This window comes from Hippocampus zosterae, chromosome 17, assembly GCF_025434085.1.
Source record: "Hippocampus zosterae strain Florida chromosome 17, ASM2543408v3, whole genome shotgun sequence".
NCBI classification, from domain to species: Eukaryota; Metazoa; Chordata; class Actinopteri; order Syngnathiformes; family Syngnathidae; genus Hippocampus; species Hippocampus zosterae.
Window position 1 is genome coordinate 1315557 of NC_067467.1, and position 22244 is coordinate 1337800.

A 22244-nucleotide genomic window follows, 5' to 3' on the forward strand; every position below is an offset into this window, starting at 1 on the left:
AAAACCGAAATGCAGGCCATCAGAGCCAAGCGAGGAAATGCAAATTGTTCGAAAGAAAGAATGCAGTGGTGTGCTCACTGCAGAAGACAACTGGATACTCGCAGAATTCCATCGTTAACCCCCCCCCCCTTTATAGCATTGAGTTTTCAAGTTTTACAACTACATCTATGTAACCTGTATCTCACATTGCTTGCCATCGGAAGTGATCGATGAATTAGATGCACGTCGGCAGCAAGGGAGAAGAGGTTGCGCCTAGTCGATGGCATTTTTACAAATAAACACAATCGCAGATATTTCACAAAAGCATTAAACAGAACTTTGCAGATCCAGAGAGACAAGAGTCAAACGAAATCCTTTTTGAGAAACGACGTGCGAAGGGTCTTTTCCTGTCCTTCTTGAAACGATTTCCGGTTCTTCCGGTCCGTTCGCTCCCATGTCACACAGTCGCTTTCAAACGGGGCTGTTGACACACATCGAACAATCTTATCTGCCTCCCTTTTCCCTGAAGGTTAATTCGGGTCATGCGCGATACTCTTCGGTGAACAACTTCACGCAACCTGTAGACGATGCAACCACGTGTAACAGAAGTCTACTCAACTCGACTGCATTTATAGAGCACTTTCAAACAGCCATCGCTGCATACACGGTGCTGTACACGGAGCAACTAACATACAGCACTAAAGCAACAAATCCGTAACAAAGTTAGATCATCAAGATCTTAAAAAAAACATTTGCACAGAGTATTTCCATGCTGTTACTACAAAAAGTGGACGACGGCATCAACGTAACGAGCCTCCAAGAGCAATTATGCTAGTAGGCCACCTAGCGGTCAGATTAAAAACGCAACCTGCATAATTATTACGAGAATCCTTTATTGTACTTTTTGGAATCCAGTGACACCGACACGAGAAAACGGTCCCGTTCCCTCCCTCCCTCCCTGTTTACATACCTGAGAGGGAGGGGCTGCGGATGGGCCGTACCATGATCCCGCTTGCAGTCTTAAATTACACAAAGATAATAACAAAGACACATCCAGGTGCATTTCCACCGACGCGCAACATGCATTCAAAATGGGATGTTTGAGGGAATACAGTGACTCTTGGCTAACTTCTCAAAACGATGACAAACTAATGACCTAAAAAAAAAAACCTGCTCTCAATATGGCCCACAACCAGTCTATGCCTCAGGATCTGTCAATCTTCCATTTGAGAGCAACAACGACAAAAAAGCGACAAAACAAGAAAGACACACTACTGATCATAAGAAAGGATGTTTAAATATGGAAGTAGGTAAATTCATATTCACTTTTTTTTTTGCTTTTGAATCAATGACACAATTTAATGAGGATACAACAGGTCTCACTTATTAAAAGAAAAAAAAAATCTGACTAAGTGAAACTAGGCTTTCCCACTGCACGTCTGCCTCCCTGTGGTACCTAAAGAAAAATATCTAAGTTCCAATCCAGTAGATCCGTGGAGCGTTGGTCCTCTTAGGAGTGTTTCAGGATCCTAAGTCCTCATCGGCCAGGATGCCATCAGTCCTCTTCGCTGCCGCTGGCCGAATGCTCCTGAAACAATCACAAATGGGCGTTTTACTGACCAGATGAAGAAAAAAAAAAAAAACAAAACAGAAATGCTTCAATACAAACGTCTTCATCAATTGACCCTGGAAAAAAAATATACATGTAAACATCCGAGGTATCTGATCACCACCTGGTGGTGAGTAGGCTCCGATGGTGGGGGAAGATGCCGGTCCGTCCTGGCAGACCCAAACGTATAGTGAGGGTTTGTTGGGAGCGTCTGGCGGAATCCCCTGTCAGAAGGAGTTTCAACTCCCACCTCCGACAGAGCTTTTCCCATGTTCCGGGGGAGACGGGGGACATTGAGTCCGAGTGGACCATGTTCCGTGCCTCTATTGTTGAGGCGGCCAATCTGAGTTGTGGCCGTAAGGTGGTTGGTGCCTGTCGTGGCGGCAATCCTCGTACTCGCTGGTGGACACCAGCAGTAAGGGATGCCGTCAAGCTGAAGAAGGAGTCCTATCGAGCCTTTATGGCCTGTGGGACCCCAGAGGCAGCTGACGGGTATCGACTGGCCAAGCGGACCGCGGCTTCGGTGGTCGCCGAGGCAAAAACCCGAGCGTGGGAAGAGTTCGGTGAGGCCATGGAAGCCGACTTCCGGACGGCTTCGAGGAAATTCTGGTCCACCATCCGACGTCTCAGGAGGGGGAAGCAGTGCACCACTAACACTGTGTACAGTGGGGATGGGGCGCTGCTGACTTCGACTCGGGACGTTGTGAACCGGTGGGCAGAGTACTTCGAAGACCTCCTCAACTCCACCAACACGCCTTCCTTTGAGGAAGCAGAGCCTGGGGACTCTGAGGTGGGCTCTCCTATCTCTGTGGTTGAAGTCACCGATGTGGTTAAAAAGCTCCTCGGTGGCAAGGCCCCAGGGGTGGATGAGATCCGCCCGGAGTTCCTCAAGGCTCTGGATGTTGTGGGGCTGTCCTGGTTGACACGCCTCTACAACATCGCGTGGTCAACAGGGAGAGTGCCTCTGGATTGGCAGACCGGGGTGGTAGTCCCTCTTTTTAAAAAGGGGGACCGGAGGGTGTGTTCCAACTACAGAGGGATCACACTCCTCAGCCTCCCTGGTAAGGTCTATTCAGGGGTGCTGGAGAGGAGGGTCCGTCAGGAAGTCGAGCCTCAGATTGAGGAGGAGCAATGTGGTTTTCGTCCCGGCCGTGGAACAGTGGACCAGCTCTACACCCTTAGCAGGGTCCTTGAGGGTATGTGGGAATTCGCCCAACCAGTCTACATGTGTTTTGTGGACTTGGAGAAGGCGTTTGACCGTGTCCCTCGGGGAGTTCTGTGGGGGGTGCTTCGTGGGTATGGCGTACCGAACCCCCTGATACGGGCTGTTCGGTCACTATACCACCGATGTCAGAGTTTGGTTCGCATTGCCGGCAGTAAGTCAGAACCGTTTCCAGTGGGGGTAGGACTCCGCCAAGGCTGCCCTTTGTCGCCGATTCTGTTCATAACCTTTATGGACAGAATTTCTAGGCGCAGCCGAAGCGTTGAGGGAGTCTGTTTTGGGGGCCTCAGTATTACATCCCTGCTTTTTGCAGATGATGTGGTGCTGTTGGCTCCTTCAAACGGGGCTCTACAACTCTCACTGGAGCGTTTCGCAGCCGAGTGTGAAGCGGTTGGGATGAAAATCAGCACCTCCAAATCTGAAACCATGGTCCTCAGTCGGAAAAGGGTGGATTGCCCCCTCCGGGTCGGGGAGGAGATATTACCCCAAGTGGAGGAGTTTAAGTATCTTGGGGTCTTGTTCACGAGTGAGGGCAGGAGGGAGCGAGAGATCGACAGGCGGATCGGTGCAGCGTCTGCTGTGATGCGGACGTTGTATCGGTCTGTCGTGGTAAAGAAGGAGCTGAGCCAAAGGGCGAAGCTCTCAATTTACCGGTCGATCTACGTCCCAACCCTCATCTATGGCCACGAGCTATGGGTCGTGACCGAAAGAACGAGATCCCGGATACAAGCGGCCGAAATGAGTTTTCTCCGCAGGGTGTCCGGGCTCTCCCTTAGAGATAAGGTGAGAAGCTCGGTCATCCGGGAGGGGCTCAGAGTCGAGCCGCTTCTCCTCCACATCGAGAGGAGCCAGATGAGGTGGCTTGGGCATCTGATTCGGATGCCTCCTGAGCGCCTCCCCGGTGAGGTGTTCCGGTCATGTCCCACCGGGAGGAGACCCCGAGGAAGACCCAGGACACGCTGGAGAGACTACGTCACCCAGCTGGCTTGGGAACGCCTCGGAATCCCCCGGGGAGAGCTGGAAGAAGTAGCTAGGGAGAGGGAAGTCTGGGCTTCCCTGCTAAAGCTGTTGCCCCCGCGACCCGGCCCCGGATAAGCGGTAGATGATGGATGGATGGATGGATGGATAAACATCCGACCACAGCCGGACATTGTAAAACACCGTACTGAATTTTTCGACGCGCTACATAAATGAGAGGCCGACCGTTTGGTTCTCGCAAGTGGTACGTTGCATTTGGAGATGAACCTCGCTCACCTCTTCCTGTTCGTCCTCACTGTCGTCGTCGCTCACCACGGGTTTAGCTCGCACGCCACGGCCCCTCCGTCGTTGTCCTTTCCCACCGCGGTCCCCCTTTTCTTTCCGGCTCAGTTTGATCTTGACCTTCACAGAACGGGCTGAGACGGAACACGCAGCTTGACGTGACCTCCCAACATTTCGAAACACCATTTTGTACAAATACACATTTCTGATACTTACATTCAGACTCAGAACCTTCGTCAAGGTCCTCCTCTTCTTCTTCGCTCTCCTCTCCTTCACTGTCTTCCTCCTTCTCAATCTTCTGTCTCACGCTGGTGAATACTGATTGAAGCACAATCGAGTCTTCGAAGATCTGATGGTTTAAAAAAAAAGTGGAAAAGTTAGCCCTGGACCCGTGAATTTAAAATTTGAAAAGCCTGCAAGGCAGGGCCACCCGTGAGTCGAGGCATCAGCATATTTGTAAACAGGAGAACCAAGGTGACACCAACCAGAGATCCCTCCAGGTTAAAAGTCTGAGCGTTCTGACACAGCAGCATCACATCCCTCTCGAGGTCATTCAAGCTGCGGTACTTATGGCTGCGGATCCTCTCCTGGTAGACGCAGCGGCGCAAGTCAGATGTGGATTGGCATGAGAAAACCAACGAAAAACATCAAGAGCGCATACCTTGATCTTCCGGAAATCGACTGGTTTGCGGATGAGCTCATAGTACTCGGGAAGCTCCTTGCGGGAAGGCAGCTGGATGAAGACCTCGCTCAGTTGTCGTCCATTACTACTGAGAGGAGAGGAAAATGCACAATTAGTTATGACAACAAAGGATCACCAATCCAAAAATAAACAAGCTCACCCGTCCTTGTATTTGATGACGGCATCGACTATCTTCTTCATCTTCTTGGTGAGCGATGGAGGGTTAGGAGAGAGTTTCTCCGCCGGCGGCCGCCCGCGTTTCTTTGCCTTCTTCACCTCGTCGTCCTTGTCGCGGCCCCGGCCCCCGCTGGAGCTCGGTGTGGTGGGCCCGCCGTCATGGTCGCGGTCTCGCTTGCGCTTTCTTGTTGTCTTTTTATGGCGCACTTCCTCCTCGATGTCTTCCAGATTACCCTCTTCTATGGCCTTTTGAAAAGAAAAGACGGGAGAGTTGAGCCACGACAAAAGCTCGGCGGCTGTTGTTTGAAAGACCCGCTTCCATTGGGACATACCTTCAACCACTGTTTCTCGGTGAGCGAGTCGCTATAGTCCACCTCCTTACGTTGGCGGGAACCTCGGCCAAACATTTTCTCCTCTTCTTCTTCGCAGGTAAGCCTCTCGACCTCGGCGTCATCTTTCAAAATCCAGCCGGGGAGATCGTCCTCCTCCATCAGACGAGGTTTTCTCTTGGGGTTGCGTGCGTCCTCGCGGCGTCTGTCCAGATCCATGCGCTGAATGCAACGGTAACGCAGATGGTTAAGCGGACTTGGATTATTCAATGAGAATCGATTTTGTGATTGAAAGTAGGGTGAGATTAACCATGAACTGGTCAAACTCTTCTTCACTTCTGGCAATCATCTGGTTGACTGTCTCATCATCAGGCACTTCGTCTTCCTCCTGCAGAGAGAGGAGACAGTGAGAGTGAGACGGGGGGGGCACCTGGTAGAATATTGGGGTAGCTCAGAGCCACTTGTCTTTCACTTGACGCTTTCTTCAGCAAAGCAGCCCAAAAAAAAAAAAAATCCTCAAATGTCTGTTGTATGAAGTAAGCGTAGACAACTGCATGTTGTAGTTTTTGAGCAAATTAAAGTAATTGCAATACCTACAGTTATTTTTTTTTAATAACAAAGAAACAAACAAAAATTGTCAAGCAGAAAGATTGGAGGGAAAAAAGTAGAAGCGTTACGTGGACTTTTGACATGCATTTTCGATAAAGAAGCAGAAATATACAAGAGAAAAAGGAAGAGTGCGGATAATAGACGAAATCCTGAGAAAAGAGGAAGAGAAACAACAGGAAGGAAAAAACTAAGGAGAGAATGAAGTTGTGGGAACCAGCGCACAGGCAGATGTGGGTGGGTGGGCAACGTGGCAACGTTCAGATCGCACCCACCCACGCCCCCCTAGTGCGGCAGCCTCCACGAGCCCCGACCTCGTCCTGTTCCTCGTGCTCCAGAATGGCCTGTAAAAAGGCCCGACGCTCACAGCCCGAAGACTTCTGGTCAAACATGCCCGCCTGGATGACCTTCTGGTCAACATTCAGTTTGTACTTGGCTGCCGCCAGAATCTTCTCCTCCACGCTGTTGACGGTGCAGAGCCGAAGGACGCGCACCTCATTCTGCTGACCGATACGATGGGCCCTGTCCTGAGCTTGCAAGTCCTGTCAAGACAAATGGAAAAGCAGAAGCGGGTTTCTACGGTGTCGTGAAAAGGCATTTGCGCACATATTGAGCGCCTTGAGAAGTTCCCAAACATCAAATCGATTTACATACTTCAAAATCACAAACAGCAAGTTTCTTAAGGGACACAAAATCCTATCTGGTCCTATGTAAAGAAGTAAATCTGCCATCATTGGCAGCAATAATTGAAAACCAGCGTTCAGCAAAGCAGTGCCACGCTATCACACTGGCACAAAAGAGGAATCGGGAAGGGCGTCTGTACTTTTGCCCAGCATTGGACGCGTTGAAGAACAACTCAAAAACTTTCCAGTCACAGATCAGGATCGTTCGCAAGCCAACAAACCTGATGGGGGTTCCAGTCACTGTCAAAGATCACAACGGTGTCAGCGGACTGCAGGTTGAGACCCAAGCCCCCTGCTCGGGTGCTGAGCAGAAACACAAAGTACTCAGAAGCTGGGTCGTTGAAAGTTTTCAACAGCATCCCACGATCCTCCGCCTTTGTGGTACCTGTGAGGACATTAAACAATGTTGATACATCGTAGGTGACTGCTCTTACCAAATACCATATTCTCGGTTTCAAGTTGGGGCAACGCGGTGGGAAAATGGCCAGCATATCCGCCTCACAGTGGGTCACAACAGGTTTGTTGACTTCTAGCTAAGCTATACGAAATGGGTTGTGACCCACCATCTAGACGCAGGTACTTGAAGTTGCGGTAGGCAAAGTAGTCTTCCATGATGGTCATCAGTGAGGTCATTTGACAGAAGAGCAGCACTTTGTGGTCGGTGGCCCTCAGCTTGGGCAGGATACGATCCAGGAGCTCAAATTTCCCGGAGGAGCGGTACAAGTCAGGACTGCACAGACAGAAGAAGAACATGATCAGCAAGAATGAGACGGTGTGGATGAAATATTTTTTCTAAAGGCGCACGGGCAGGTAAAACTTCACCTCATGCTATACCTACCCACTCACGATTCCGCCCGAATAACCCAGATGCTCAGAGAAAGACTCCTGCAAAAACACGTCATCTAGTGTTTTATTCATTTCATTTCCTCCTTTGATCCTTTGAATTAAATTGATTCCCAATCTCCCACACCAATTTCAACCCCGCAAAAATCGTACCTCAATGTGTTGGAACATGTAGGGGTGATTGCAAATTTTTCTCAGCTGCATAATGGTGTTCATCAGAGTCTTTGTGCCACCCTTACCCTGGGGGGAAACAACGGGGCATACATCGGTCAATGGACTCTTCCCGCCACCACCTAACAATTTCTGCAATGAATGTTTCCCACTATTATATTTAGAATGACATTCTTTTCTTTACCTTCTTGTCTTTCTCTGATCCATCGGTGAGCAAGACCCCCTTCGCCTGCATGTGTCGATACAACACTCTCTGAAGGGCCGACATGTCACATTTGATCACATACTCCACCTAGCAAACAACACAAAAGGGCCACTGTTAAATCAGGGAACTTCCAACTTTGGTGCCTGAGAGAGAGCCAACGAGAAATGCTTTTATGATCGTTTCAAACACTGTGTGGGTGGCAAAACGTTGATGGACTCAAGAGCCAAATGGAATACAATACAATACATGCTGATTTATATAGCGCTTTCACAACAGCGGCAGCTGTAACAAAGCGCTTTACAAAACAGTTAACATAAAGGCAATGATAAATGAGGCAAACCTTCTCTGGCAGCTGGGCCTCAACCTCCTTTTTGAGCCGGCGGAGTAAGAAGGGCCGAAGCACCTTGTGTAGACGCCGAATAATGAGAATGGTCTCTTCTTCATTGAGGTCAACCTTGAGGGGCAGAGGGGGGTGTGGGGAAGGGAGGATGATGAGATGTATTTAAAAACAACTAGATGTGGCTTCGGTGGCTATCGAAGGATCATATGGATCCATCAAGCCTCTTTGTTGACAAACGCCGTCAAGGCCATTGGAGACAGCCGCTGGCCCGGATGGCGTGTCAGTTTGAGTGCTTTTCTCCATTTCCCGCCAACTCTGACAATCCTATGAATGATGCTCACTTTCTCTCCAGTCATAGCGAACGGGGCGTTGAACCATTGTTCAAAAGTGCTGCAGCTCTTGAAAATGGTGGGCAGGAGGAAGTTAAGCAGGGCCCAGAGCTCAGGGAGCTTGTTCTGCAGAGGAGTGCCCGTGAGCAGCAAGCGCCGCGGGGCCAGGTAGTGCGTGTTCAACACCTGGGTCAGCTTACAGTGGTGGTTCTTCATACGATGGCCCTCGTCCACAATCATATACTTCCAACGAAGCTTTTGGGGGACAGTGCGGGAATGTGATTAATCAAGCCGATATTCAAAGCTCGTGGCGATGACTCGACTCTGAACACGTACCTTTGCTAGCACCTGCTTATCTTTGATGATGTACTCGTATGTGGTGAGCAGCACATTGAATTTGCCACTGCGCAGGATGGGAACGAATGCGCGGCGAGCAATTGGTGAGCCCTGAAAAACATTTTGCAGAATAAATTCCCAATTTTTGCTATCCCAGATAAACAGATCATTTTTTCACACAGAGTGTGATTCGTGTCAGATTTGGAGCGTGATATAATCATTGAAAAACTCACCTTGTAGGAAACTTTCACAACAGATGGCGCCCACTTATCAAACTCATACACCCAGTTTGACAGTGTTCTATGAAGAAATATGGAAATTTGGATTAGGAACGATGCTGACTCCTTCTGAGGTGTATTCAAATAGATTCGACAAACACGAGCGCGCTTCGTCGAAACAAAAATTCACAACAGTCACGGAAATAAACAAACCCAAACATGTATTGAACAGAGGAAAATCTGACTTTGTTTTATGGTTTGATGCCTTGGCGTTACTTCAAAAGGAAACAAGAAAACCAGCCTGACAAAAATTAAGATTATCCAGGATTCAGAACTGGTGCAGAATCAGTAGCATTTTGTTTCATCTGCCCAAAGGAGATCCTCCCAAAAGCTTTGTAGCTTCAATATTCATTTCAGTGATCTTTTGGTTTTTCTTTTTAATCGGCTTCGTGTGTAAATACATATCGTGAGAGTGATCAACGACGGCAATTTCTAGACTCACGAGAGTGGCACGATGATGAGGAAAGGCCCGTTAATGCGCTTGTATTCCATGAGGTAGGTAATCAGGGCAATGGTCTGGATAGTTTTTCCCAGACCCATCTCATCAGCCAGGATGCCATTTAAGTTGTTGTTGTAAAGTGACACGAGCCACTCTAGCCCTTTGATCTAGATGGAACGGGTAAATTAGGCTTAACTCGGTCAATGAAAGAAATTAGCTCATTGTTTTTTTTTCCACCACTTGACTATGTACCTGGTATTGTTTGAGCTGACCGTTGACCAACAGTGATGACTGCCTGTCCACTTTCTCAGTGACTGCATGAGCCACAGCGTAGTAGGACTGCAGGCCTCGGTTGAACGATGCACTTCCGTACTCATCATCCACGTCCTGCTTGGCATGCCTGGGGCAAATAAAAACAATATGAGTCGCATGGTAGAAACACCCCCCCCCCCCCAAAATGTCACATTTGAATTAAAAGAAAATGGTGTCAACAGGTAGTAGAGATGTTTGGGACAGAGACTGCATCTGGAAAAGTACAGCAATTAAAAAAAACAAACCCAAAAAACGTTTTTTGAATGGCAGTTGGTTTAGTTTCGGCCTTCAATAATTAGCCAGAGTCGGGCACCCGTCACAGCCGGATTAAGAAAGGCTAACAGACATTTGATTCGGTCGCCTATTGTAAAAGAGGCATTTCCAAGGGGAATGATGGCGTCTTACTCGATGATGTGCCGAACATCCACTTCGGACACGTCTTCGCTATCTGGGTCTGGGATCTTCTTTTTCTCCTCATTCTGAGCTGCGGAAGCGTGAGGTTTCTCATCCTCGTCCTTCGCACAAAAGTGTTGGATAGGGTCAAGGAGAGCAACGCAGCACCTTTCTGCTCTGGTTAGGAAGAATAACTTGGGTTGCGTACCTCATCTTCCTCCTCCTCTTCAGAGCCACTGTCTTCGCTGTCTGAACGCGGTGCTACTTCATACCTACAAAAAGCCGTATTACTCAAGGGAATTGCCCATTCTGCCCATTGTGACGACGTACAATTACGCAGAATACAGTTGTGCTTCTGAATTTGTGGGTGAGAGAGCCTCCAGGCATTCCACTCACCCAGGGTTCATTTCAAGCCAGGTTTCCAGCTGACCAGCCTTAGGCGCATCAACACCAGTCAGGATTTTCCCGCTGTCCACATGGATGACCTTCACTGGGAGGTCACTCATTTGACTGGTCTCATCCAATGGCTGGGGGAAAAGACAAAAGTAACGTGGTTGTACGAATGCAATCTGCAACTTATAACTCAACCGATCTTAGGACAGGATTTATTGGAATATTTTGGTGCTTGGACGCCTGTGAACACGGATCGTCTTGAACTCGTTTGTTGAACCATGAATCAAGGAGGCACGTGCAGCAAAAAGGGGTTGTCATAAACCTCACCACATTTAAAATCGAGAGGCTTTAAACTATGACTCATTGCTATTTCCAGGACAGATTTCACTCTTCAATGTCCGATCTCACCTCTCCATCGGGTCCAAGAGCAGCGGCGCCGCCCTCTGCAGGCTCTGGCTTCTGAAACCATTCAAAAAAGGTACAAGACAATGATTAACACTTTAAACAAAAACATGTTGTCTTACATGATGCTGCATATACAATCACCTTCTTTTTCTTCTTCTTTTTCTTTTCTTTGAGAGCTTGTGCAGCTTTGTGAGCTCGCACCAGCTCCGTGAGGTTGGCCACATATTCATCCGTCTGCTGCAATAGGTAGGCCAGACGCTTATCTTTCTTCTGGTCAATAAGTTTACGATACCCCTCCTCATCTTCGGCCTGATGGAGGAAAACGTACGGCGATGGACTGGGTGAATGCATTCACTGGAGAAGAGTATTTATTTGTGTGAAAAAGATTTTTGAGGGACATCTCACCATCAGCCTCCGCATTCTCTCCTTTTCAATGCGCTCATTCTCCTTCTTTTGCTCACGCTCAGTGTTTGCGTGATAGGTGGCGATCGCTTTGGTGGCCTTTTGGATCTTTGCTGTGATGGATCGATGGTACTCCTTAAAGTCCTTAGCGTGCTGCAGGATGCTGTTGAGGTATTCCTATGAATGGTAGACAAGACCGCAAACTTTGTTTTAATTGCGTATTCTGTCGCCAATCCTTTAAAATGTTTGAGAAGAAGCCACGTGCAAAGCAGACATCAGTGGATGAATAGCACCTAAAGACGGTCATTAACAGGAAAACCCTCCACCGGTCTTTAAAAAAAAAAAAACTATTTTCCTTAACTCGCAAGGGTGACCTCACACAGCATACCTGGTGTTTTTGTCTACGTTTCCGTTCTTGTTCAATCTTTTGTTGTTTTTCAAGCTTCTCTGTGATACGGGCCTCACGTAAAGACTGGCGCTTGCTGCGCTTGTAGGCCTTGGCATTAAGAGCAGTTTCCAGAGCGGTGTCGCGACGCATGCAGACCACCACCTCTTGGCGTAGCTGAAAGAGAGGAAAAAAAAAAGCCAAAACATTTCGATGCGCAATAAAAACAGAAATATGAACGTGGATTTAGCTTTCAGTCATGTGGGTTCTCACAAATTGAGGTTGTCAGCATGTATACCTGTCTCTGAAAGTTAAGCAGCCTCAGGGCTTTGAGCTCAATTGTCGCTTTGGTCCGTAGGTCACCAGCAAGGGAACCTGGTAGGTTCTCCAGTTCCTGAATACGGTGAGCAATACGGGCTTGTAGCCTGCACAACAAGGAGCGTAAACACCATTCGGAATGTGTAGGGAGAGCAAATACTGAATTTCTGAATGTGATGAGAACTCGTCACAAAGAAACACTGAGCTGTACGGAGACCGACTCTTTTCACCTGTACTCCCTCTCCTGGAGGATTTCCACTGGGTCCAGCCCTCTGGGTTTTTGGATGGGGGTAATGCGATTCTGTTTCTGGTGAAGCATCATGGGAGGGGGCTGTGCAGGCTGACCCGGAGACTGCGTCTGAGGGGGCATTACTGGCGAGGCAGCGGGTGGCACAGAGGGAGGAGCAGGAGACGGTCTGCCCGTGGGCTGAGGAGGAATCAACTTCTGAGGAGGATTGGACGGAGCGGCAGCATTCACCATTGGTCCTATAAGTGGGGGGACCAGAGAGGATATGCGGGACGAGGTTTAAACACAAACTAGATTGCTTTAATAGGTCAGTGTGATGAACGCGCCCCACGCCTCAACATTTACAACCGTTGGTCTAAGCACTGGTTGCATTTTCATTTGAGGCCCTTGATCAACAAGCTGTTGAATTATACTTGACAATGCACTCTATGCAAGACAGCTCATTCGGTAAAAATGACATCATTTATGCTAACTTGATTTCAGCAGACAGAGTATATTTTAAAGCGCTTGATGCTTTCGTTATTCGTTAGACGAGCATGCCCCCAGACCCTAAATGCGGAAATAATGTGTGAATAGAGTCCATTACTGTGAGAATTTGTGGCTGTGGTGCTTGCAGTTGGCGGTTAGCTACCACAAACATCATGCCCAACATTAGCAAATTTGTCAAGCAATCATGTGTGCACCGCTTATTAGAAATTAGCAAATTGTTGTTTAAACCATACAAAAAAAATAGGTAGATAGGTCCGTGCAGGGGACAAACTGTACCTTCGGGCCATGACTTAGGAGGTCCATTGGCAGGCTGGCCTTGCAGGCCTGGGGGAACTCCTGCAGGTCCAGGCGGTGGCATATTGGGACCAACCATACCTGAAAGCACACAAGTCTTTATATACTTCCACATTTGATTTCATCATTCTCAACAAGGATAACAGGAGACCTCCAGGTAGGTCCGATTACCTGTGTCAGACCGGTCAAAAATGTGAATGTTCATTTATAACAAAAATGCTTTTATATACACAGCATATCGCAACAAATAAATCCTAAAATGTTTCTCGCATCTTTCCTCTGCTCACCGTGAGGTCTGTTGTAGTTGGCCTGAGCTGGTCCTGGCCCTGGCCCGCCTACAGGGCCGGCAGAAGTGGCCATGTTGGGCATGGGCTGTTGCTGCATCCCTGGCATGGGCCTCTTTCCTTGCACGGCCATCTGCAAGTGGTCCGGCAAGGGCTGACTGCGTGCCAGCATCTTGTAGGCCATAATCTGAGCCCTGAGTTGGTGTAACTGGTTCTGGTTGAAAGGCGTAGGTCCTGCAGTACCCGTTGGTCCACCGACAGCACCACCTGGTCCACCTGGACCTGGAGGACCTCCACGGTTTGTCTGTCCCATTCCCTGATTCGGGTCCCCCGTACTCTCCATTGGGCCAGGCCCTGGACCAGATGGCCCACCAGGCATCATGGAGCCAGACGGAGGACCATTAGCTGGGACCGGGCTTGGTGCATGCTCTGAGCCACCCAATGGAGAGGGATAACCTTGGGAGCAAGAACGCAGGGATTAGATTCACTTTCAAGTAGCTTTTTTTCCCCACAAACACGGGTTGAATATGTTTGAGAGCTCAACTCAGAGCGCTACTGAGAGCTGCGTGAGAAGACACGACATTCAGAAGAAAAAGTTCGACTGGATTGTTAAAATAGCAAAACCAAGTAAAGCAGTGGAGCTGACTAAAACTGATGCACTTCCTTTGTTTTGCAAATTACAAGGCGTTATTTTGTAAGATTTTGCTCTAAAGAGCCATTTCATATTAGACATAAATATTCATTCATTTACAATTCACTTTTTAGTCCTTTTTCAATCTTCCTTTAGTAACTGCCATTTTGGTTGCATGAAAATGGAAGCCGGCTCCCTGGTTGTCTTCACGCAAGTTATCCTCTCATGCTGCCAAATTTACAACACAAGAGGAAAAACCGGCTAGATGTGTTCTTGATGTCTCCCTCCTCACTCATCTTTGCTTTTATTGTCTGGATGACTGGCTGGTCTGTTATAACAAAGTGGTGTTCAGGAATAAACTTCATAAAAAAATGAAAAATAAAAAATGTTCCCATCTAATCTCCGGTTCTGCCAATTGTAAACTGGATGAATTTATTTTGATTTTTTTTTACCAAATACTCCAAATTGTCCCTAGGTGTGAGCGCAGATGGTTGTTTGTCTGTGTGTGCCCTGCGATTAGCTGGCAACTGGTTCAGGATGTCCCCCGCCTACTACCCGAAGACGGCTGGGGTAGCCTCCAGAACCCTTGTGAGGATAAGCGGAGTGAAACCTGGATGGATACCTTGGGAATGTTGGTCCATGGGGCTCGGAGGAGGTCCCATCCCACTGTGCCCTGCTGGTCTCATGCCCATGCCCTTCATTTGACCGTAGCGAGGGTCGTCGGGCAAGCCCTTCTCGTGCATGGCATCCATTGACTGAATTACAGGTACACAGTTATTACACAATGGACTAAAAAGACTGACTCATTTGTTCTAACTGTATTGTGGTCAATGTATCTTAATAAGATATCCTTTATTTGTCCCACACTGGGGAAATTTACAATATAATAATAATAATAGCAATATTTCATAGGAATTAATTAACTACAAACCCATAAGTAAGCAAGTAAAATAATGCAATAAAGAATATGTTATTGACTAATCCAACCATTTATCAATGTATTCAACATCCACAAACTTTAATCTGGGATGAATGCGAAATGGCAAAGGATTATTGGCATGAGACTGCCTTACAAGTCATCTTTTTTTTTAATACTGACTGAAGATTTATAATAAAAAAAGGAATTGATCATGCAAAATAATTTATGTACTTTGTGCATCTGGTGCATGTTTTCCTGAGGATATCCTGAGGGTCCCTGTGGAGGGTGCGGGTGTCCAGATCCAGGAGGTCCTGGACTGGGCCCCATCATACTATGAGCAGAGCCAGGGGAAGGACCTGGACTGGGGCCCATCATACCACCTGGAGATAGCCCTGGGCCTGGGGAGGGACCGGGCCGAGGTGTCCCTCCCATTGGGGGGTCAGGAGTGGCCATCTCTCAGGGGAGAGTGGGAATGTGAGGCAGCAACAAGGACCCCTGTAAAGAATGGCAAAGTCAAAAAAAAAAGAAAAAGTGTGCGTCTTAAGCATCCATTAAAAATGCAGTTGTAGTCTTTCAATAATGACACGACAGGGTTCTCAAAGCTTAAGGCAAATAAGATAAGAAAACCTTTATCAGTCTCGCAATGGAGAAATTCCCGATTCACAGCAGCAAAGTTATGAAAGGAAGATGTAGAACAACAAAATATAGGAGCTGCTGGAAAGGCAGCCACTCACGCTGCGCCATTTTAAAGTCAAAATAACACAACACAACATAAGGGACACAGACAGTCGTGCAATCTTCACCACTTTTCTGCATACACTTTGTTGTCTGAAGCAGTTATAGATGAAAGAGGAGATGATCAAATGAGATTCAGTTCATTTTTATTTCCAATGAAATCAAGTTTTGTAACCAACTTCTCAATGTGCCCAATTTACCATGTTCTTCAAAGTGGCTCGAGTCCATAAATGACATGCGCCTGCTGTTAAGAGTCACGATTAAATTGACCACCGTTTTGTTGGTTGTGTGATTTGTGACATTAACACGAGAGACATTTGGTCAATTATAATTTTAAAGAATCTTTTCAGTATGACATTTGAGATTATTTACAAATATAAAATCCCAGTCTTTTTCAGGCATTATTTGTCAATTCTTTTTGTATGTGAAACACTAAAAACTCGAAACAAATGTAAAGGCACATTTCACAGGACTGAACTTTTTCTATGTCAAAAAGTCAGATGCAATGCACTGTTCACAGACGTCTGTACTTGTACACCAGGAGGCAATTGGCCCATCAAAAATAAATATTCTAAAACATAACACACACAGCTCATACTCCAAAGTAATAAGACATTCTCGCAACCTAAGAAAACGGTGTTATTATTTGATACGTATCTTACATAGTAGGTCAAAACCCCCTTTGAACAAGTGTCAGTTCGGCTTCGGCGCAACTGAGCGACAGTTAAGAAGTTACACCTGAAACAGATAAATTCATTTTTTAACGACTTAGTAGTTCCGTGTCTATCCTTAAACACTTATAAATGTTCCGGTCGATATTCATCTCAAAATTATAGTCATAATATTTGGGTATGCTCACGTCATCAAGGCCTCGCTTGTTTCATTGTTAACGTTACGTTGTGTCGGTTCACAGAATTGTTCGTCTACAACACTCTTTTTATTTTTAAGCGTTCTAACAATACAACAATTAACGTCTCATTCAACCGCGCTTTCGACGATTCCTTCCCAGACATTACTATGCGCGGCAAACACAAAACAAAATATTGAGAAAACAACTCAAGTTATTTGATGACGGGAGCTAACAAGCTAGCGGGTTAGCCGAGTTAGCCTAGCCGGCCATGCTTTTTCAGGCCAATTAAGACAGAAAAATAGAGGACGAGTTGTTGGTTTAAAAGCAGCGGCGGGCCAAAGTTTGCCGCATCCCTCGTCGCTTTCGATGATTGATCCAAAGCGCCTCCCCCGTAACCTCGTCTCTGCTCCGCTCACAACACATTTCCAAATATAATTTTCATTCATTGCTCGCAGTCGCGCCACCGCCGGTTTAACTGCGGTGACTGTCTTTTCGCAAACATAACCAGTACTACAAACACAAATCCATCTTGGAACGCTCTTGTCGTTCACTACCGTCACTCCCTCAATCTAACAACCACGTCGAATCGAACTTACGCGAACGATGAACAGCGGTGTTTAAAATCTTGCCGGTCACAAAGTCTCTTGGTTTTTCCTCCCTGCCAGAAAACAAAGAGCGACCTACCCAGACGTTTTTTTCCCTCACCCCCCTCCCGGCTGAGTCAAATGGAACTGCCTGTACGGCTCAACAGCGCCCCCTTCCAGCGCCTCTCACTCCCTTTGGGCCCCGTGATGGCAGCAACGCACGCTCGGAATAACTTTTACTTTCTTTACGGGGGGGGGGGGGGGGGGGTAGAGCAAAGAAACGACTATTTTCAGCAAATTTATTTCAAATCCTTCCTTGTGTAAAACTGTACAGTACAGTGCACCACAGAGTAGAATAAAAATGTATACAGATAAAAATGTAATCCAAATATGCATAGATCACAGAGCTTGTATTTGTTTTTCCTGAGGTCAGTTCCCCCAGTCTAAAACACGTAATCTGCTACATCTTCGAAAATATTGCCTTTTTTTTCTCATCTGATGTCACATGTTCAGAAGCCTTTTTTCCTCCTTCATTCAAGAAAGCAAGTCACATGCTTGTCCAACAGCGAAAAGCTATATTTGTAGCAATAACGCTTCCGACCAGCTGTTGTTCATTATTGCTAGTTCAGTACTCATTTATTACTGTTGAATACAGTATTAGGAAAATAAAACATTGCCCTGAGAGCAATATTAAGTTTCACCGTGTGTAACAATAATTATAACAGTAAAATAATGTGTAGTGTCAATGTTTAAAGGGGAAGTGCAGTCAATTTTTTTCTTAATGCTATGTTCTCTGCACTCTCCAGTCTAAACCCTGTGTTCTGATTAATATTGCAGATTAATATTAGGCAGAAAAATCCACCCATTTTTATCCATCTCTGGCCTGGTCCCCTAACAACCAGTCACACTCATATTCATACCCAGAATGTGCATACGGTATCTGGGTACGATATTTCAGAGTCTTCAATTAACCTAAGATATTTTTGGAACAGGCGAGGAAGTCAAAGTATGAACTCCACACAGGGCGGACGGAGATTTGAACCCAAACTTCAGAACTGGAAGGCAGATGTGTTAACCACAAACCCACCATGATGCTCTCAGTTTGGGGTTTTACTTGAGCATCCCCCCCCCCCCCCCGCAACCCTTTTCTGATGTTCGCTTACAATAGAACAAACTCATCCATGCTGTCACTAGTATCGACCCCCCTCAGCTCGGTCTTCCTCTGGATATAAGTGATGTTAGTGGCTGGGCTCTTGTGTTCCTCCTCCTCCACTCGACGATGACCTTTGGCAAACACAAACACGGGGTACATCTCCGCAGATGTGGAGACAGCCTGGGGGGGGGGGGGGTTGGGTGAGACAGCAGTCACAAAGGTACAAGATGAGTGCTAATCAAAATGCTGGCAATGAATCAAGTTGGATGTAGATTTTGCACATTTCCACCAACCTCGTCGACAACTTTGCACAGCATTTCAAAGTCCTTTTGGCCTTTTGCATAGAATCCAATGGTGCAGCTGGGATCCATGCGAGAGAAAGGCATTTTCCGTGGATATTTACAGTGAAATGACTGGAACATGAGGAGACGAAAACAAACAACCTGTGAATTTTTCCCTCCTTACCGCAGTACTGCACAAAAAAGTCTCAGGCCAACGCTAGCTTAGGTGTGTGTGTGTCTGTTTTTTTTCACATGGATCACTTTGAGATAGTATGACATTGTTGAGGATTGGTTAGCACGTCCGCGTCTTGTGTATGATGATCCATGCATGGCCAAAAAGCCAATCTAATGGTGGTGACTGAAGAAAAGCAGAAAAACGAAGAGCGGCAGTATTCCTGAATACCTCGAGAGGAAAGTTGCCCTTGGTTATATCCACCGTGGGTTGACAGTAATGAGGGTCCAAGTACAACAGATGGTCATCTTCAACAAAGCAGAAAGTCTTCAAGAAAAACACGTTCATACGGCTAAGCCAAGAGAACACGTGGAACCCAACCTACTGTACCTTGGAAACCAACAAAGTAGAGAGAGCGCTTTGGTTTGCCCCCGATGATACCAATGCAGTATTCTAAGGTGAGGATTTTCTGTTGAGAAAAACAGTGCCAAAATCATGGCAATGCCAGATTGCCTCCTCACCAACAAATATCGCTAATCTCAACACCATTTAGCAGTGTCACCATCTCACTACCGCTACTTATAGTTTTGCCGCATTGGAGAACAATCCAGACTGTATTTTTACCGGTTACAACAATCAAACAGCGGACGGCCACCGTATATCACACTACCTTGACGCTCGTGATATAGGCAGAGTTGAGTTCCTGTCCTCCAAGCCGCACGGGCACCAAGAGGATGACGGCCCTCCAAGGCTGAAGAGATGCAGCAGAGCTCCCGGAAAGACGCCGTCTGCACAACTCTTTCACATCATCTTTGTAGACTGATCAAAACAAGAGCATTACAAAAAAAATACAATAAAATTTCCCAACACTGTGCAAAACTGTGCGTAACGGTATCAACTATTTTCCAGAATAGAATAAAGTACTAACTGGTACAATCTTGTGCAACATAGATGGCAAGATTGGGAAGGTCAGCTGATGCTTCTGCAGCTTTCCTAAAACAAAAAAATAAGAGATTTCTTTTTTGAATGATGACACGATGTACTGTAAGGTAGCTCGGGATAGGATATACAAATTGACTAATTACTGACCGCAGAATATGTGCCACAATTGAGGGGCCATACCAGTCCCCTGCTTTCTTCCCCAAACCTTTGCCGAACTCCACCAGCTGATGTATCCCAAAAGGAGCCGAGGGGTGATCTGCAAACCACGAGACAACCTTCCTGTGTGTGGATTCCATGCATCTGTCCAGGAGGGAACCCAAACTCAGCTTTCGTGCACTCTTTCTGAGCCCTCCGGAGTTCTGCATACACGCGGCTCGGGCGTCGGGGCGTATCTCTGGGAGATCCATATCATCTTTGAACATATGATGGCTCACAGAACATGTCAAGCCTGGAAAAGATAAACGCTGGTTTAGGGGACTTGTATAGAAGTGCATGAGGCATTTCAGAAAAGGTTGCGGCAAAAGCGATATTTGAAACCCAAAGTGTATTTCACAATTTACTATCTCCGGGAAACCTCATATAAATATAATATCCTTTACATTCAGCATTGTGTATTAAAATACATTTTTAATGTATTGCCATGCCGAGAATTGTTTGATTGCTAATAATTCTACACTATTTGTCTTCTTTTTTTGAAAAAAATTTTGCCACGTCCTTGCAAGCCACTCGCATGCAAACTCTTCAATGCAAGCTTCATAATATAACATTTTGTGCTGGTGTGTCACCTTGTGGCATCAGGTGTAAAAGCAGGCCTCGCGCCAACAACATCTGCCCTGTGCGGAGAAGACACCCCCAGCCACTGTCCGTGGTCAGGGAGCAGCCTTTCAATTGAGGGAAACCTCGTCTGTATGTCAACCACAGGAGAGCTGCAAAGGAGTGGTGGAAACACTCCTTCTCTCCTGACGACGTGGTAATAAGACATTAACTTGTATCTTATCTTATAAAGCCATGAGGCATCACGCTTAAATTATCCGCTCGAATTGGCAGACCTGAAACCTCACCTGGATGGCTGAGCTGATATGACTTTCCAAACATCATCACAGGAGAGCTCTTGTTCAAATTTGATTTCTGCTTGAAGGACCAGCCTAATAAATGAGATAGAAGACTTTCAAGAGACCAAATCAGGAAGAAACCATCACATTTGTAGCGGTAATTTAGTCTGGTAGATATAACAAACCATATTTGACACTATTCCATGCTGAGACCAACTTAGATTTGAGTTTGCCTCTTTCCTCTGGGTCTTCTCTGCAGGCTCCTTCTTGGGGGGGAGAAACGGCCGAGGAAGAAGGAAGGAAGAGCCAGTCGTCCATATATTCATCTGCAGGAGACTGGCTCTCGGAGTAAACTGAAAAGGCACTCGGGTTCATAACCTTCAGATGTCAACAACACTGGCCATGAGGGAGCACTCCTTACATCCAGAGCAGCTACATGCAGATGAAGAACAAACACAACAAAGCGCAATTGTCATTGACCATTGAAGAGGTTACTCCTCCGAAATTGAAGACGTGTATTTACGCATCAAATTTGATAACTAGCTTTGATAGTTAGGAGAGGAAAACCGTGTGACTGCATCCTGTGACTCGAGGAATTTCAGATATTTACTGCCTGCAAAAGAGCGGCTGGTGGTTATTCTTCTGCCACAGGCAGCACCAATGATATGACGGGGCACAGTTTATGTTAGTTACAAAAAGTAAAAGTCAATGTCAGAAGAAAAAATATCATCACGTTGTCGCTGTAAATAAACTATTAATATATTCATCCTCAAATAAGATAAACACGAATCTCTGTATGTTTTTAACGTTTTAATTTTGTTGGATTTATTCGGTTTTAAAACATTTTTATGTGGAAAAAAATGTTCACTAAAAATACCTGACCTACACGCGTCGAGTACGATTAGCTACAAAATATCACCTAATTATGTATGTTTTCAAACATGTTTTTTTATTACAGTACCGGCGAACATTCCCTTCAGGTTCGTAACGCAAACTCGCAAATAAAATGCACTATATTGCTAGCAAATGAGATTGTTGTTTTTAACCTTCTTTCATATATTACCTTTCTGGAAACTTTAACGACCCAAAAAAATCAATGAAGGTCTGAGAGGTGTATATTTGACAGTACAGTACACAGCAAATGGAGCCATCAGCTTCTACTTCCTTGTTTATGCTGCGAGCGGACTAACTGCAATTTGATTGGCTGATGCTGAGCCAATGGTCTCTCTTCTTACATCCTCACTTCATCCTCGTCTGTTTACGGCAGACCAAGTTGGCATCTCAAAGAAAGCAAATGAATTGTCATTTCTTTTATTTTTATTAGGGTTTTTTTTTTTCAACACAGGAACTTAAAATACACATCCTCTTGGTCATACATAAAAAAGAGCCCCATAGGATGGATCGATTGTGGGGCCGTATAATGGACAGACCACGAAACAAGACAACGTACACGTATACTGTACATTTACGGAAATCTAAATGCAAAATTTTGCCTATTTTAATTGGATGTTTTAC

The 22244-nt window shown here is 46.2% G+C and overlaps 3 protein-coding genes across 7 annotated transcripts in view; 1 reads left to right on the plus strand and 2 right to left on the minus strand.

The window, feature by feature from the left end:
* Positions 1–855: 855 nt before the first annotated feature.
* On the minus strand, positions 856–17277 carry smarca4a (SWI/SNF related, matrix associated, actin dependent regulator of chromatin, subfamily a, member 4a). 4 transcript variants are annotated; one of them, XM_052048761.1, is made up of 34 exons: positions 17142–17277; positions 15192–15455; positions 14664–14796; positions 13414–13866; positions 13109–13207; positions 12327–12582; positions 12077–12203; positions 11782–11955; positions 11397–11570; positions 11133–11300; positions 10995–11045; positions 10590–10720; positions 10402–10465; positions 10206–10315; positions 9741–9888; positions 9492–9655; positions 9005–9071; positions 8772–8882; positions 8448–8690; positions 8107–8220; positions 7746–7853; positions 7544–7630; positions 7386–7432; positions 7111–7277; positions 6769–6932; positions 6179–6406; positions 5569–5646; positions 5262–5480; positions 4913–5175; positions 4732–4837; positions 4556–4657; positions 4287–4419; positions 4065–4204; positions 856–1567 (listed from the first exon to the last, which is right to left on the minus strand). In XM_052048761.1, exons 2-34 carry the CDS (start codon positions 15411–15413, stop codon positions 1535–1537), a joined length of 4884 nt encoding a protein of 1627 aa, XP_051904721.1. In that variant the 5' UTR covers positions 15414–15455; positions 17142–17277; the 3' UTR covers positions 856–1534. The 4 variants fall into 4 exon arrangements, with proteins under 4 accessions (XP_051904721.1, XP_051904720.1, XP_051904719.1 ...); XM_052048760.1 differs by having other exon boundaries at positions 4732–4840; XM_052048759.1 differs by having other exon boundaries at positions 6140–6406.
* ntn1b (netrin 1b) overlaps positions 15739–22244 on the plus strand; it is a 202036-nt gene continuing 195530 nt past the window's right edge. Inside the window, exon 1 of the mRNA XM_052048785.1 lies at positions 15739–15750. The gene's annotated coding sequence lies outside the window, so the exon portion shown is untranslated. The remainder of the gene's footprint in view (positions 15751–22244) is intronic.
* LOC127589583 (cysteine protease atg4da-like) lies at positions 17415–21938 on the minus strand. Of its 2 annotated transcripts, none has more exons than XM_052048803.1 (11): positions 21793–21938; positions 20915–21161; positions 20739–20822; positions 20463–20603; positions 19825–20125; positions 19664–19728; positions 19406–19554; positions 19126–19204; positions 18967–19043; positions 18576–18695; positions 17415–18462 (listed from the first exon to the last, which is right to left on the minus strand). In XM_052048803.1, exons 2-11 carry the CDS (start codon positions 21102–21104, stop codon positions 18289–18291), a joined length of 1380 nt encoding a protein of 459 aa, XP_051904763.1. In that variant the 5' UTR covers positions 21105–21161; positions 21793–21938; the 3' UTR covers positions 17415–18288. The 2 variants fall into 2 exon arrangements, with proteins under 2 accessions (XP_051904763.1, XP_051904762.1); XM_052048802.1 differs by having other exon boundaries at positions 20463–20636.

Coding starts and splice junctions, on each gene's coding strand:
- smarca4a (XM_052048758.1), bottom strand. CDS start 15,413: ATGGCCACTCCTGACCCCCCAATGGGAGGGACACCTCGGCCCGGTCCC. Junction 8,691..8,771: donor ATAAGCAGGTGCTAGCAAAG/GTACGTGTTCAG, acceptor GTCCCCCAAAAG/CTTCGTTGGAAGTATATGAT. Junction 7,854..8,106: donor AGGCCCAGCTGCCAGAGAAG/GTTTGCCTCATT, acceptor GTTGTTTGCTAG/GTGGAGTATGTGATCAAATG.
- LOC127589583 (XM_052048802.1), bottom strand. CDS start 21,104: ATGAACCCGAGTGCCTTTTCAGTTTACTCCGAGAGCCAGTCTCCTGCA. Junction 20,637..20,738: donor ATATCAGCTCAGCCATCCAG/GTGAGGTTTCAG, acceptor CCACGTCGTCAG/GAGAGAAGGAGTGTTTCCAC. Junction 19,044..19,125: donor CTACTTTGTTGGTTTCCAAG/GTACAGTAGGTT, acceptor GCTTTGTTGAAG/ATGACCATCTGTTGTACTTG.